We start from the raw sequence: 14,786 nt of genomic DNA on the forward strand, positions 1-14,786 counted from the left end.
TGAGAACTGAAATATGTTTGGACTATTAGAGACCATATCCCTTGTATCCTCTCTTCCCTAGACCTCAATTAAACCCAGTAAGAGTAAATAAGTATCTACCTAAATAGTCCAATAATAATTATATTAATATGTGTTCCACGATTTATTATTAGAATATACAAATATTCTAACAATTTCAGATACTATTTAAACTTTAAGAATCTAGATATAAAATTAAACATTTTAGGATTTGTTAACTTTTTTTTTTTTTTTTTGAAATTTGCATAGGCCAAATCAACTAAATGGCTATAAAAAATTCAAAACTATCTATATATATATATATCTGATCGAAAGGACTAATCAGATGAAAATAATCAAGTTTGGCTAATTTTTTATTTTAAATGTTATGAAACTAAACAAGTAAATAATTAAACTAACTGCTGTTTAAATTAGAATTTCGTAAAATTACGTGTGTTATTAAAATCGATAAAATTACAAAAATCAAAGTAGTTTGGTCCAAGATGATCACAGAATGAATATATAGTTTTTCCTTTTGAAAGTCATATATAATTACTATATTAAAAAATAATCACCAATGTTTCTTATTTTTATTTTTATTTATTATTTATTATTTTATTATTATTATTTTTTTTTTTTGCAAAAGAATTACCAATGATCTGATCCTAATCACTGTGGAGGGTTCTCTTTCTCCCTCACCCTCTCTCTCTCTCTTCTTTTACATATTTATTTTTATATTTTGGTCTTTATATGGTAACTTTTGTTCATTTTAATCTATTTACTTTCAAAACATTCATTTTGATCCCTATACTTTAAATAAAAAAGAATAACATATTTATAAAATTTTAATACAAATTTTACACACAATAGAAATTCTTTTACACAAATTTATCGCTACATTTCAATAAATTTGGTAGATAAAGTGTCATGCTAAAGTATGACATCTAAAAAGTAATGGACTAAAACAAACAAAAGTTGAACCAAAATATACGAAGTACATGAACAAAAATAAATCAGAGGCATCAAAAATAGTATTTAAATCTTAATAAAATAAAATAGATAAAAAAATTTGAAAGCACATAATGTAGAAGGCAATCATATAAAGTTAAACTCATTGCACAGAGAGATGCCAGTTTGCTTCATAAATGAAATGATCTAATTTTGGGATACAAAGTTGACTTACAAAACTAAGGCCGAGGAAGGAAAAAAATAAACAGGAGAAAAAGGACTAAGAAAGAACACAAGGCAATGAATTGATTCACAAGGCAATTCAATATTGATACTAAGAAACTTCCTTAGCCAGCAATCTTGTAGCTCGGATTCACCAAGTTATCGAGGCCAGAGACTACCTGTATCGACTCTATAATGTCGCCAACTTTAAGATCTGCCAAAAAGTCCTCATTTTCGGTGACGTAACCGAACACGGCGTACCGACCATCCAATATATTAGCATTACTAGGAGTCAGTTCACTTTCCTTCAGCAGCCAAAAGACCTGACTAGATGCTGAATTGTTATCAAATTCCTGCATTCAGAGTAATGAACATCATAAAATTGGCAGCCCATATTTAGGAGAGCGAGAGAGAGAGGGAGAAAATTATCACCTCTCTAGCCATGGCCATGGTTCCAAATGCATTGAATGGAAGTTTTGTTTGGGCCTTGTATAGACCAAGCTCCTGTTTGAAACACATGATAAACCGATATGTAAAACTGGAGTACAGAATCTAACTTCACAACAAGTTTTTGTTCGGGAATTGAAACCGATCGAGTATGGTTTGACTGCAATTTGTAACGAAATGAATGCCGCGATATTTAATCGATATAGGCGTAGTTGTATATACATGCATAAATATATTGGTCAGAGAGCAAAACATGCATCTTGAAAGAAAAAAGAGGCCTCACTTCCAAAGTTTCTCCATAGAAAGGTGCTTTCTCCCCATCAACCATGATTTCTAATGGTACAGTTCGGGTTTTCTCAGTACTAGGATCAATGAAACCCTCGGCAGGACCTTCTGGATCACCAGTCTGAACGACAAAACCGTCCGCTGCACGAACAGGACAAATATATTAGCCTCGTTGAGTCATGTCATATTATGATATGAAGAAATCAAGATTTGCAGCTGCAACAATAAAAAATCTGTCCACTTGAACACGTTCAAGAGAATATTAGAATCTCTCTCCTTAAGAAACTCACAAAAAAGAAATCGCACCAGAATAATCATATTCGTAAGGTTTAAATCGTAATTTGGTTTCTGTACTTTTAGCTTTTGCCTGTCTTAGTTCCTATATTTTAAGCTTCCCACCCCACTCGTTGAACTCAAAGAAGGATTTGCTATTTTGAAAGCAAAATTTGCCTGATATATACCTCTTTGAATTTCCATGCCATCGTAGAAGTGCCTTTCGACCAAGTCGATGAAATTCCCAGCACTTACGGGAGCGTTATAGCCGTCTAAAACTATGTGGAAAACACACTCATTGATGTTCGGATTATCCTTCACTTTGACCTTCATATCCACGGCTGCTCTCCCCTTCAGTAGAGGCATATTTTTGTATTCTTCAGGCACTTCAAACGGGAAGCCATCGACCATATCCTCTTCAACACTGCAGAAACCGAATGCCCCACGAAGATCTCAGCTGCAGTCAATGACAAGGGTATATATGAGATTATAATTTAACTGACTATTATCTTTTATTACTCCTTCCCTAACCTAATTTCCACATATAAAACCACTGTGCTTTTCTAAATTGTTTGGATTTCAGAACATGGATAGGCTGAAAAGACAGTAAAGATTGAAAGTGATAGGTGCTGGGGTAATTAGAAATATTATTAGAGTATTTAGGTCATATTAATCATTAGTCGACGAGTTTGTTAGCGGGAGTTATTGTAAATAGAGTCAGTGGAAGGAGCGGAAGGGAGACAATTGTTTAGTGAGTTTAGACCTAGGTAAGGATACTCAGGAAAAGAGTTATTGCATTCATTTATCTTATAATCTTTCAGTATTATTCTAGTTATTCGCAGATAGCCCAGTTAGCAAGGGCTCGAGGTCTCTTGGTCATACTGACTTAGAGGTTTCATGTTCGAGTCTTCTGGTGAGCTTAATACCAAAAACCTTTGATGTCTTCCAAGTCCGGGCCTTGAGCCGGGCACGGGTGCCTCTGGCTATAGGGGAGCAAAGCTCCGACTCCCAATTTGAAAAAAAAAAAGTATTATTCTAATTACTTGGGTTCTATCAAAAAGTCTTTCTTAAAGATGCTCCAAGTTCGAGAGCTAGAAATGGAGATTGTTGGGAATCAGGAAATAGTTCAGCTGCATATTGATAGAACTTGAACAACTAAAAATACATTGAAATATAAAAGATAGAGAACACAATGGCTCCAAGTAATTCGAGGTATTTGGACCCTCTCCTCTTGAGATGACTCAAGCCTAGACCACATTGACCAATTGCTTACCTTCGTCCTTTTTCCATCACTCTATTTATAACAAATCTCCACAACCAATTATAATATACCCTTTAACACCCTAATAACATTCCTAATTCTATCCTAATAGCATTTCTATCCCAGAAGGTGCACTGGAACAACATCTCCCCCTTGTTTTTTATTCTAACTAGTTGGGTGGCCTTTTTGTAATCTCCTTACCACGGGGTCTAGATTGGACTCATAATTGACATTCCGGCTTGAACATTTTTACTTTTTAAGTACAGTAGTTTCTTATACAAAATGAAAAAGAAAATCTTGTAACTAATGGTTCTTTGTTTCTTGTTGAAAAATGTATACTCTTAAGTTCAATACAGGATTAATACAGCATGCCCCCTTCTTTTCTGGTAATTGGCAACAAAATTATGCAGTATCAATATCTTTCGACTTTTACGAATATATACTTCTCTTGAATGCCAATGCAGCAGGGTAGAGCTAGAAAATCAAGTTGAAGGGAAAAAGTTTATCGTATAAAGAAAATACTAGCTACTAGTTCATCTAATTCGATATTGTTTCTTTTTTTATCGAAAAAACTTGTGTAAATGTTAGTCATCTCAGGTCTGCTCTAGAAAAATAAAAAGAAGCAATTATCAGGATGAAGAATATGGTGTACTAATAGCATAATACTCACCTGCCTACATAATTAAGAAGCTCCTTTTGTTTTGGTGCAACTGCATCTCTATCTCTGTCCTCCACAATCTTTTGGAGCTCATCCATTCCAGCTTCCAATTTACCGAGAACTTCGCTTCCATGTTCCTTCTTCGATTCTGCCAACCCCGATATAATCAAATCCTTCCCCTGCTTGAGTGTTCGAGATGCCTGCCTCACATTCTACATTGCAGGAAATATATGAATGTTAAAGCATATTTGATAACGTTATTGTTTTTAACACTTGTGCTTATTTATTTGGTATAACTTACCCTCTCCACAGAATCAAGTGCCTTGACTCCAGCAATTTTAAGACTTTCAGAGATGTCTTCAAGTGGTTTTTGAACTTCCCTAATAGCTTTATTGTTAATAGGCAAAGCATATCTCAACAAAGCTCCGGGATCCTTTATTGGCGGACCGGATATCAACACGGACAGGTCGGGAATCACTGGACCAGCAGTCGCATATGCATCTGCAGAGGAGCCTAATGTAGGAACCCCTGTAATTAAACTAAATGCCAAAGCCGTTGAGATTGCAAACTCCTTCAAGCAAAATGGACTGCCGTTCTGATAAACAAAATATAAACTCATTCAACCCCTTTGTCGCCCATTTCTTAATTCATAGGTCAAATTTAATCTGACTCTGAATATTTAATCTCTAAACTTTAAAACGTTCAATTACGTTCCTAAACTTTAAATTGTGATCCTATGCCGTCTTTACCATTAACACCGTTAACTAAATGTGACGTTGCATGTTTATTAGGAAAATGTTGGCTAATTTGGTGTGGTATAATGAACAACAGGTGGGGAGGAAGTAGACCAATTGAATAAAATACAAAGTCACACGAGTACTAGCATACTTCCCTACCAAATACAAAGTCACACGATTACTAGCATACTTCCCTACCCGACCACACTATATTCTTTTTATTTTTATAACTAGGAGTTGGAACTTTGCTCCCCTATACCCAGAGACACCAACGCCCGCCCTAAGGCGTGGACCCAGGAGACATCAAGGATTTTTGGTATTCAAGACCACAGTACCACTATATTTTATCTAACTAGTTTACTTCTTTTTGTCACATTGTCCAAAATCTATCAATTCTTATCAAATAAGCATATTGCATAATCATTTAATTAGAGAAGCCTAAGAATGTATATGAAAATTTTCAAAGTTTGGAGATTAAGAACACACCATCAACAAAGTTAAACGACTAAATTTGTAATTTAATCTAATTCATATGCCTTATAACTTAGAAGCTAAATTCCTCAGTTCTGCAACAAAATATCATAAAAAAGAGGGAAAATCCTATCAGACCACAACATCAATGAAGGTAACCTTTCCATATCATGTTCATTTAGGGTTCCACAGGCTTCAGCATTGGTAGGAGCAAAGTTTTGACGCCATCAAATCGAAATTTACAATTGAAGATCCAAATCTTACCTTCGCATTCTGAAGCTCACATTTAATCCGATTGGAGGAGGAGCATCTGGGGCCAAATGTTTTGGACCAACCGCCATTCCAGAGCTTGGAGGAGCGACAATGGGTGGTGGGTATTGAGGATTTGGAGGTGACTAGAGAGGAACAGAACTTGCAGGAGATAATGGCCGCCATTGAAGTGAACTTAAAAGGTAAAATACAGTCAGTTCGAAAACCCAAATAAGATTGGATTAGGATTGAGAGAAAACAAAAGGAGTGCCTGAAATCGAAGGGATGGGGAAAGGATTGAGAAAAAGAAGAAGAAGATGAAGATAAGGTTTTTGATTGTTTGGTTTGTTATTCACAGATTGTGAAACACGATTGCTCATTGTTCTTGGTGGGGTCTCCTTCGCTCTCCTTTTGGATAAGAAGATTATGGACAGACTTGAAAATTTCACCAACCATCATTCTTATCCTCAATTTTTTAGTTTTCTCCATTATTATTACATTCAATTACAAGTTTACTCGCTTACTTTTAAGATTTATCTCTAAACTTGTGTCGGATCAAATTTCAATGACGATAGAGATGTCTCTTTATCAATAGAAATATTGATAAAATGGCAATAAATATTTCTATAAAGTTAGAGAAATAAACCAATCATAAATATTATTGAAATTAACAAATAAATATTTTTCTATTTATAAATAAGTTAATATTGATACAATGTCGACGAATATTTCTATAAAAGTTAGAGAAATAAAAAATTATAAATATTATTGAAATTAACAAATAAATATTTTTCTATTTATAAATAAGTTAATATTGATACAATATCGACGAATATTTCTATAAAAGTTTGAGAAATAAAAAATTCATAAATATTATTGAAATTAACAAATAAATATTTTTCTATTTATAAATAAGTTAGGAATGATTAATATTAATATTATGTATAATTACTGATATTTTGTTGACATTTTCATATTTTGTCGATTTCTTTTATAGGATAGTGAAAGAAAATTGAACGAGAAAATAAAATATAATTTTCAGAGGAAAAAATAGATTATGAAGAGAAAGAAAAATTATAAAAGATGAAATTCTTGAAATTCTAGAGAGAAAAAATTAGGAAAAATATTAAGAGAGAGAAATGAAATTGGTCTGTTAGAAAAAAAAAATACAAAAATTTAGAGAGAGACTAATAATAATAAATATTCAAAATATGAAAATTTTAGAGGGAGAAAAATAGAGTTTGTAGAGAGAAATTTAGAAATAAAAAAAATTTAGTTTGAGAAATAAATTTTTTAGATATAAATATGAAAAAGAAAAAAAATTAAGTATTAGAATAAAAAAATCAGATTTTGAAAAACAAAAACCTCTCGTTGAAAACTACTTTTTTCTTTTCTTTTCTTTGGAAATTTACATAGAATTTCAAAATGTTTCTGAAAACAAAAAACAAAAATTGAATTGATTATCAAACAATCCTATTTTTAAAAAACTAAAAACCAAAAACCAAAATCAAAAAACAAAATGGTTATCAAACGGATCCTTTAGATTGATTTCAAGTAAGTTTAATTATTAGGGGAAACTTTTCCTCCTTTAGAATTAATGGCACCATGTTTATATGTTTTGCAGCTACTCACTTTTAATGGATATTTAAACTTAAATTTTCAAAGTTTAGTGCGAAAAAAATAAATAACTGCCTCCATTCAATATCATTAAGGGCCAAAGAAAATGAAAATTTTTCATTTCTTACCATTAGTTAGCAATGACTAAAAATGGAAGGTATTTTTTTAAATTCAACAATATGTCAATGAGATTTGAACCTCCAACTTTTTAGTTAACCAATTAAATTAAGTTGGCAAAACAACCATCTATTAAATTGATAGCAATGTAACAAAAATGATAAACCATTTTGTTACTATTCCACTAGTAACACAAAATTGAAAATTGATGGTTGATTAGAATCTTTTAAAGTATAAGAGTAACTAAATAAATACAATATTTAAGGAATTAGTAATCTATTTAAAATAGTCTTATAAAGTATAAAGAATGAACCGTGGAGATCAAAATCACAATAAGGTAAAAAGAATAAATAAAGAAAAAAAAATTTTGGGATCGGAAGAAATTTTGGAGTGTTAATATGAAGTGTTATGGCGCTAATAGAATATGCGTAGCTCACAAGCTGATAGTACATTTATATACTTATAATCTTAAAGATCATATAGGGATAATAGTCGATGTTTATCGATTAAATTTATAATTGAACAACGAGCAAGATAAATATTCGGTTAAATTTTTTAAAACATCTTTAAATATTATATATTTGTATAAATTAGCCTAACTGTAAAACTAATAAATAACATCAACCAAAGTAAATAATTAAACTTATATATTTGTTATTACTTATTATTTGATTTCTTTGTTTCAAATAGTTTTATGGGTTAAAAAGCTTTTTTCTTTTGTCCCTATACTTTCGTTAAAGTAACGATTTAGTCCTTAAACTTTAGGTTGTAACGATGTAGTCCCTGTACTTTTAAATTGGTAACAATTTAATTGTCAGACTTTAATATGTAACAATTTAGTCATTGTAATTTAAAGTTTATAACGATTTAGTCCTCATTGTGAAGTTTTTTTTTTTATTAAGTTTGTTATATACATAGATTGATAGACCAATGATCTAGGGACCAAAATGTTTATAAATTAGAAAAATTAAATTGAAGTCTTCATTTTAATAAATTTTTTCACCCTAGAGACTAAATTGTTACTTTAGTGAGAATACAATAAGGAAATGCGTTTTTTAACCTAGTTTTATGGTTGACATTACAGTGAGATTCTTGAGATAATTGTGTTAGTTTTTGAAATACTTAACACCCCCTTCATAACCCTTTCGTTTTTTGTTTTTGGTTTTTTTTTAATATTTTAAAATTTTGTCATTATTTCTATCTCTCTCCAAAATTTTCATCTTATTTTTATTTTTTTTTGTCCTAACACACCACTCTCATTTCTCTCACTAAAAATTTAATATTTTTCCAACTTTTCTCCCTCTAAAAATTTAGTCTTTTATAACTTTTCTTTCTCTCCCTAATCTATTTTTCCTCTGACAATTATATTTTCTTTTCTCGTTAAATTTTGTTTCACTATAACTTTTTATTTCTCATTGTATTTATTTATTTTCTCTAACAAATATATTTCGAACCTTGTTTTTATCTCTAAATTTTTTCTTATTATTATTTTTATTTTTCTTTCTAATTTTTTTTCTTCGGTATTCTTCCCAACTTTTCTCTTTTATCTCAAAAATTGGTTTTCTTTTTGTCTTTAACTTTTATTTCGCTAATTATTTTTTTTCTCTCAATTTTTTTCTTTATCACTCTAAACTTTCTCTTTCAAAAGTTTATTTCCATCTCTCTAAACTTGTATTTTCATGTCTTAGGAGTGGAAAAGAATTCCCGGAAAGTCGGGTCTCCGCTCCAAAAATAGGAAATGCATGCCCCGATCCGATCCCCGATTACATTTTTAAATAATTAATATATATTTTATTGACATATTTACTAAATTGTGAATAAAATATTATATAGTTTTTAAAAAACTAATTACTTATACTAGCTTATAATAATTCTAAAAATAATTAATATATATTCATTACACTTTTTTATTTTTTAAATTCTAAAATAATTAAAATCAATTATAAAACTGGCAATTTTTCCTGCGAATATTCTCATCCACAAATAAAGATTCTTTAACCTGAATCTCAATTCCCGGACCAAAAAACAAGGTGGGGATGAGGACAAAAATTTTTTCACGAGCACAAGAATGGGAGAGGACATGATCCTCATTCCTGACCTAACATCATTGTCATCTCTACTCTACATATAATTTTCTTTCTCTAATATACATTTTCAATTTTCTAACTTTTTAAAAATATAAAACTAAAAATGATTACTCTGTTAAAAAACAAAACACAAAAAATAGTCATCAAACATATATGATTTTTGTTTTTTAAAAACAAAAAACTAAAAGCCAAAAACCAAAATGGTTATAAAGGGCAAGTTAGAAATTTGATCTCACAATCTTTCGATTGACGATATGTGTCTTAACCTATTGAGTTATGCTTAAGTTAGTGAAATACTTAGTTCGAAAATCTTCTATAATAAAAAGTTCATAAATTACATTAGCATATTTTGAATTATATATATATATTTTTTTAATTAGAGATTTGGAAAATTCTCCCTTTTGCTATTTAGGCAACACTATTGTGCCCATGTATAGATTTAAATTCGTGAAAGGGAATCTAGTTCAAATTTAAATGAAAATTTGATAAAGAGAGTCCAAATTAGTTATCTTTTTATTAAAAATAAACTATGTATTTCAAATTTAAAAAAGTAGGTTTATAAATATATAGAGTAGGTTTATATATATATATATTAAGAAAAATATTTAAAAATGAAAAATTAATTGAATAAAAACGAAAAATGTTAGATGGTAGGTATTTGAATACACAAAATTTTGAAGAATGGAAATTCGTGGAACAAATGTAATTGGTGCAAATTTAGATTCGTCCTCAACTTTGAAAATTATTATATTTTGGTCCAATTGAAAAAAAAAAAAAAAACCAATTTGGTTGTCACCGTAAATTACTTTAGACGATATTTTTTTTCTTGAAATACAACAACATGTTGGGTGAGACTTCGAACCCATAATTTTTATTTAGTCGAAAATATATGCTTTAATCAGTTAAGTTATACTCAAGTGGGATACTTTTAACAGGTGGATAATATAATTTAATTTGAAGTATATGTATTAATGTATCTCATATATTCGTGTTGTATAAAATTGTTGAGGCGATTATTAGATAACTGGAATTAAGTAACTGTTAAAACACCGCATAGAGAGGTATTTTCCCTTCTACTACTGTTTTCTTTCTGGCTGCAGAATTTATTTTTCCTTTTAAACTTATCACGGTTGAAATTGAATATCAGTCATTAAAATTTTAAAAAAAATTATTATACTAATATCAAGAAAAATTTTGCTTGAATGCATTCTGATTTTTTTTAATATTGAAATAGGGTTCATTTAATTTATTTAAAATTTTAATCTAAAGTTTAAAATCTAAACTCTAGTTTTTTTTTTTTAATATTGAAATAGGGTTCATTTAATATGTGCCTTAACTAATTGAATTTTGACAAGGTTGTTAGTGAAAATTTTTTATTATGATTCTTTATTTTTTATATAGAAAAAACTATATATATCATGAGCTTCTATTATTTGGTGGCGTATTTATTTTTTTAATTTAGGGTTGAATTTGAGTATCACATTTATCAAGTAATAATTTATTATTATGTCAAACCGAGCATACCTCAAGTGGCTAAGACACCTATCTCTGATCAGAAGATCATGATTTATAAATTTATTGTCAAAACTTTCACAAACATGCTAAAATTGGTTCTAGATGAGATCATAGCTCCAACTCAATCGACCTTTGTCTCAGAGACAAAGTATAATAGATAATGCCATAATCAAGTTTGAGTGCATCCATTTGAAAAACAAAAAGAGGAAAGGAAAGCACAGGGTCACATTGCTAAAACTAGACACGTCTAAAGCTTATGATAGAGTTGAATGAGAGTATATGAGACAGGTTACGGAGAAATTGGGTTTCTGCCAAAGATGGATTTCTCTTGTTATGCAGTCAGTCAACTTTTTTGTGCTGATCAATGGCGTTCAAGGAGCAAGATTTCAACCAAAACGGGGTCTTCGATAAGGATATCCTTTATCCCTTATCTATTTCTATTATGTGCATAAGGGTTGTCTGCCCTTATCAATAGAGAACAACAAGGCCTATTAACTAGTTTTCGCATCAATAAGCATTGTCCAACTATCTCTCATTTATTTTTTTTGCAGATGACAGTAATTTTTTTCAAGATGGCAGCGAAGGATTGTCAATCAATGAAACGCATTTTGAAATCTTATGAGAAAGCCTCTGGGCAGACCATTAACCTTTTTTTTCCCTTCTACTACTGTTTTCGGTTGAAATTGAATATCAGTCATAAAATTAAAAAATAATTTATTATACTAATATCAAGAACAAAAAAAGAGAATATATTTTGCTGGCATGCATTCTGATTTTGTTACATTGAAATAGGGTTCATTTAATTTATTTAAAATTTTAATCTAAAGTCTTAAATTTACCTATATCTACTAGTTTATCTAAAATTATCATATTTCGATGTAAAGATAACAAAAGAGTACTAAATGTAAAAGATAATATAATGGAAATAAAAAAATTGGTAAGAAAGTAAAAGATCCAACACCATTAGTTTGTACAGAAATAATATATATTATATATTTTAAATCTTGAAATGAATGAAATAGAAGAAATTTATAACCAAAATCCAAAAACAATAATAACTATATGACCAACAAAAAGACACATTAACCCAATTCTACTAAAAAAAAAAAGAAAAAAAGAAAGAAAGAAAGAAAACTAACAATAATGTTTTCCCTATTAAAAGAAATATATAAAAATGACATTTGAATCTTTAGACTTCACATCGTCCTCGCATGGTAGAGAGTTGAATCCTATTAGGTTCTTTATCTGTGTTTTCTTCATCTTTTGAACCCCACACCGAGTAATATGCGTATAGAATAAGTTGGAGAAAACCTGAGACTGCCCCAACACCATTGCTTATCTACAAAATTTTCAGTTAAAACGTTGGTCAAGTCAAAAACATTTATTCAAATACTTAAATGTCGATATAAAATGTCAAACTTTAAAACTCAAAGATAGAAGAATCTAGGAAATATTGATATTTGTTAAGGATTGCTAAAATTTGTATTAGAAGGGAAAGAGTGTACGTACCAACATATAGATATCAAATTTGACAAGGGCATAAGCTGTCCAAATGCAACCATTGAGAAAGTTGGCTAATGAGAGAGTAAATGGCATATACTTGACACTCTTTGTCGTTATCACCTTTTTCTGTTGAAATAATAAAATATAATTTAATCTTATTCTTATTCATGAAAAATATTACATGTTAAAATCACTACTAGGAGGGATAAATGGAAAATTGAATTGAAATTTACTTACCATGATGGTTAGGGGAGAAACATACATCATGATGTTGAAGATGTCACAAATTATTCCAACCATTAGTGATCTATTTTTGGTTCCGTGCAAAACTAACATGGTTATGACAACAATGATAGCCACGAATATGCCTTCGATCAGAAGACAAACACCCACTTTCTTCTGAAATAAGAGCAAATTAAACATTAAATTAGTAATTAAATTCAATTTTAGAAAAACACTAGCAAAGAAAAAAAAACTTACTCGTCCTTTGTTATCAGCAAAGAAGACGAAGATGGCCAAATATGCAAGTTCAATAACAAGGCCAATACCGTTAATGGTGACGACCAAAACACTGTCAGGATGAACAAAAGGCATTCCATAGAAGATCCAGAACATACAGTTTAGAACCGTTGCAATGTAAGGATCTGGCTTGAACTCTTCCACAGTTTTCCTCTTAATGATTTTCCAAAATGTTGGTCTGCATCCCATCCCATATATATGACCAAAGTTTAGAGGCTTAAACTTATAATTTAATTAAAGATAAAAGATGTAAAAGAAATTAGGAGTTGGTGGAGAGAGCTTACAGCGGGGAGAAAAAGAGGCCGAAGGAGATGACATTACCTGCACACAATTCAGAGAGAAAATGAATAAAAATAATCAAAAAAACAAATTTCCTTATAATTCAAAACCAAACTGTTAAAGTTTATATAAATTAAATTATGCACCAGAGTTCAGTTTAGCATAAAAGGAAAAAAAAAAACACTGAAATCAGTTGAATGTGTTCATCAAAGCTGAAAGAAAATATGGAGAAGAAACACTGAAATCAGGCGGCGATCATAAGGGAAAGAGAAGATCGAATCGGATATAATCTTCGTTCATCAAATTATTTCACACAGAGAAGAACATTATAGAAACTTGAAAGCTTCCATTAAATTAAAGCGATTAGAGTGAAAAATTACCGATAATGCCGACGATATTGCGGGCAACAGTGGCGTTCACCATCTTCGATTCGATTATTAATTACTTCAGAGCAAAGAAAACCGATGGAATTGAACAGAGCGATGAGAAAGAATTAACGAGCGAGGTAGCAGAATATATAGCCATGGCGGAGGCTTCATCTTCCTGATACTCATCGTAAAAGAAATTTTGTGTAGAATTTGGAATCCTGATCCTCATCGGAGTAGGAATTCTCTACGGAATTTGATTTTATTTGCGCGCTTTTCGCTCTCTGTTCTTCGTCTCTCTCTCAACTTCTGAATGCAAAATGCATTGGCGGATTACGAAACGGCGTTCCGTAACTCTAACAGAACAGCTGTCAAATTTAGTCTTCATAATTACACAACCTGCCCTTCTTTCCTTTTTTCCGATTTTTATTTTTTAAGATAATACATTGTTAATGTTAAATTTCAATTTTTATGTTTAAACTTAATTTTTTAATTTTATTTTTACTAACAAATGAGCTCCATAATATTAAGTCTCACACGCATTAATTAAATTAACGACTGCATAATATGATTTAGAGTTATGTCATCTACATAAAATAAGAATTGTAAGCGAAAAAATTGGATGGAGTGAATAACTTGGTATATTAAATTTAATAAGATGATGGTCTGTTCTCTCGTGTCACTTAAAGTTAAATCATTATTTGTTAGTCCTATCAATATTTGGAGACCAACTATCCATTTAATTAATTTCCAAAAAAAATGACAATTATAAATTGAGGCTAAATTTAGAAAATTAAGAAATCTATTTTGTTTTGTGTTTCGTATGAGATAAAATAATGGCATGACATTTACTTTAGTTCCAAAGTCAGTTTCCTTTAAAATTAATCTATATATTTATAATTTGTCAATGTTTTGTTATTTTTTATCTCATTAAAATCTTCTTAATATATATATATGCAATTAGCAAAAGTATGACTAAATGTGTTTTTTAACTGTGAACAAATTTTACAATTTTTTTTAATAAGGAGATTTTACAAAATATGACCTTTGAGAATTTTTTGAAAAACTGAAGGGATTTTCAAACTAAATTGAAAAAAATGGGTGACTTTTGAATTATTTGGGGAAATAGGGTATTGCGTCTGTCTATTCGACTGTGTCTCTTAAGAGACACATTCAGCGCTCCATTACGGACTTTCAGACGGCGTAACAGGTCCGTTCGACGGAGTAACAAGTCCG

General features: G+C 30.3%; 2 protein-coding genes across 2 annotated transcripts; both read right to left on the reverse strand.

Annotated features, from left to right (window-relative positions):
* Positions 1 to 1,097: 1,097 nt before the first annotated feature.
* CYP38 (cyclophilin 38) lies at positions 1,098 to 5,922 on the reverse strand. Its single transcript, XM_022303234.2, has 7 exons — positions 5,564 to 5,922; positions 4,393 to 4,686; positions 4,104 to 4,303; positions 2,361 to 2,596; positions 1,898 to 2,040; positions 1,600 to 1,671; positions 1,098 to 1,520 (listed from the first exon to the last, which is right to left on the reverse strand). Exons 1-7 carry the CDS (start codon positions 5,732 to 5,734, stop codon positions 1,293 to 1,295), a joined length of 1,344 nt encoding a protein of 447 aa, XP_022158926.1. The 5' UTR covers positions 5,735 to 5,922; the 3' UTR covers positions 1,098 to 1,292.
* Positions 5,923 to 11,746: 5,824 nt separating this feature from the next.
* On the reverse strand, positions 11,747 to 13,848 carry LOC111025742 (bidirectional sugar transporter SWEET4-like). The gene is made up of 6 exons (XM_022303639.2): positions 13,566 to 13,848; positions 13,191 to 13,227; positions 12,868 to 13,084; positions 12,625 to 12,786; positions 12,394 to 12,513; positions 11,747 to 12,223 (listed from the first exon to the last, which is right to left on the reverse strand). The coding sequence occupies exons 1-6, from the start codon at positions 13,606 to 13,608 to the stop codon at positions 12,074 to 12,076; spliced, it is 729 nt and encodes a 242-aa protein (XP_022159331.1). The 5' UTR covers positions 13,609 to 13,848; the 3' UTR covers positions 11,747 to 12,073.
* Between the last annotated feature and the right edge of the window lie 938 nt (positions 13,849 to 14,786).

Source organism: Momordica charantia (assembly GCF_013281855.1).
Source record: "Momordica charantia cultivar OHB3-1 chromosome 8 unlocalized genomic scaffold, Mcharantia_2.0 BLBB01000008.1, whole genome shotgun sequence".
Lineage (NCBI taxonomy): Eukaryota > Viridiplantae > Streptophyta > Magnoliopsida > Cucurbitales > Cucurbitaceae > Momordica > Momordica charantia.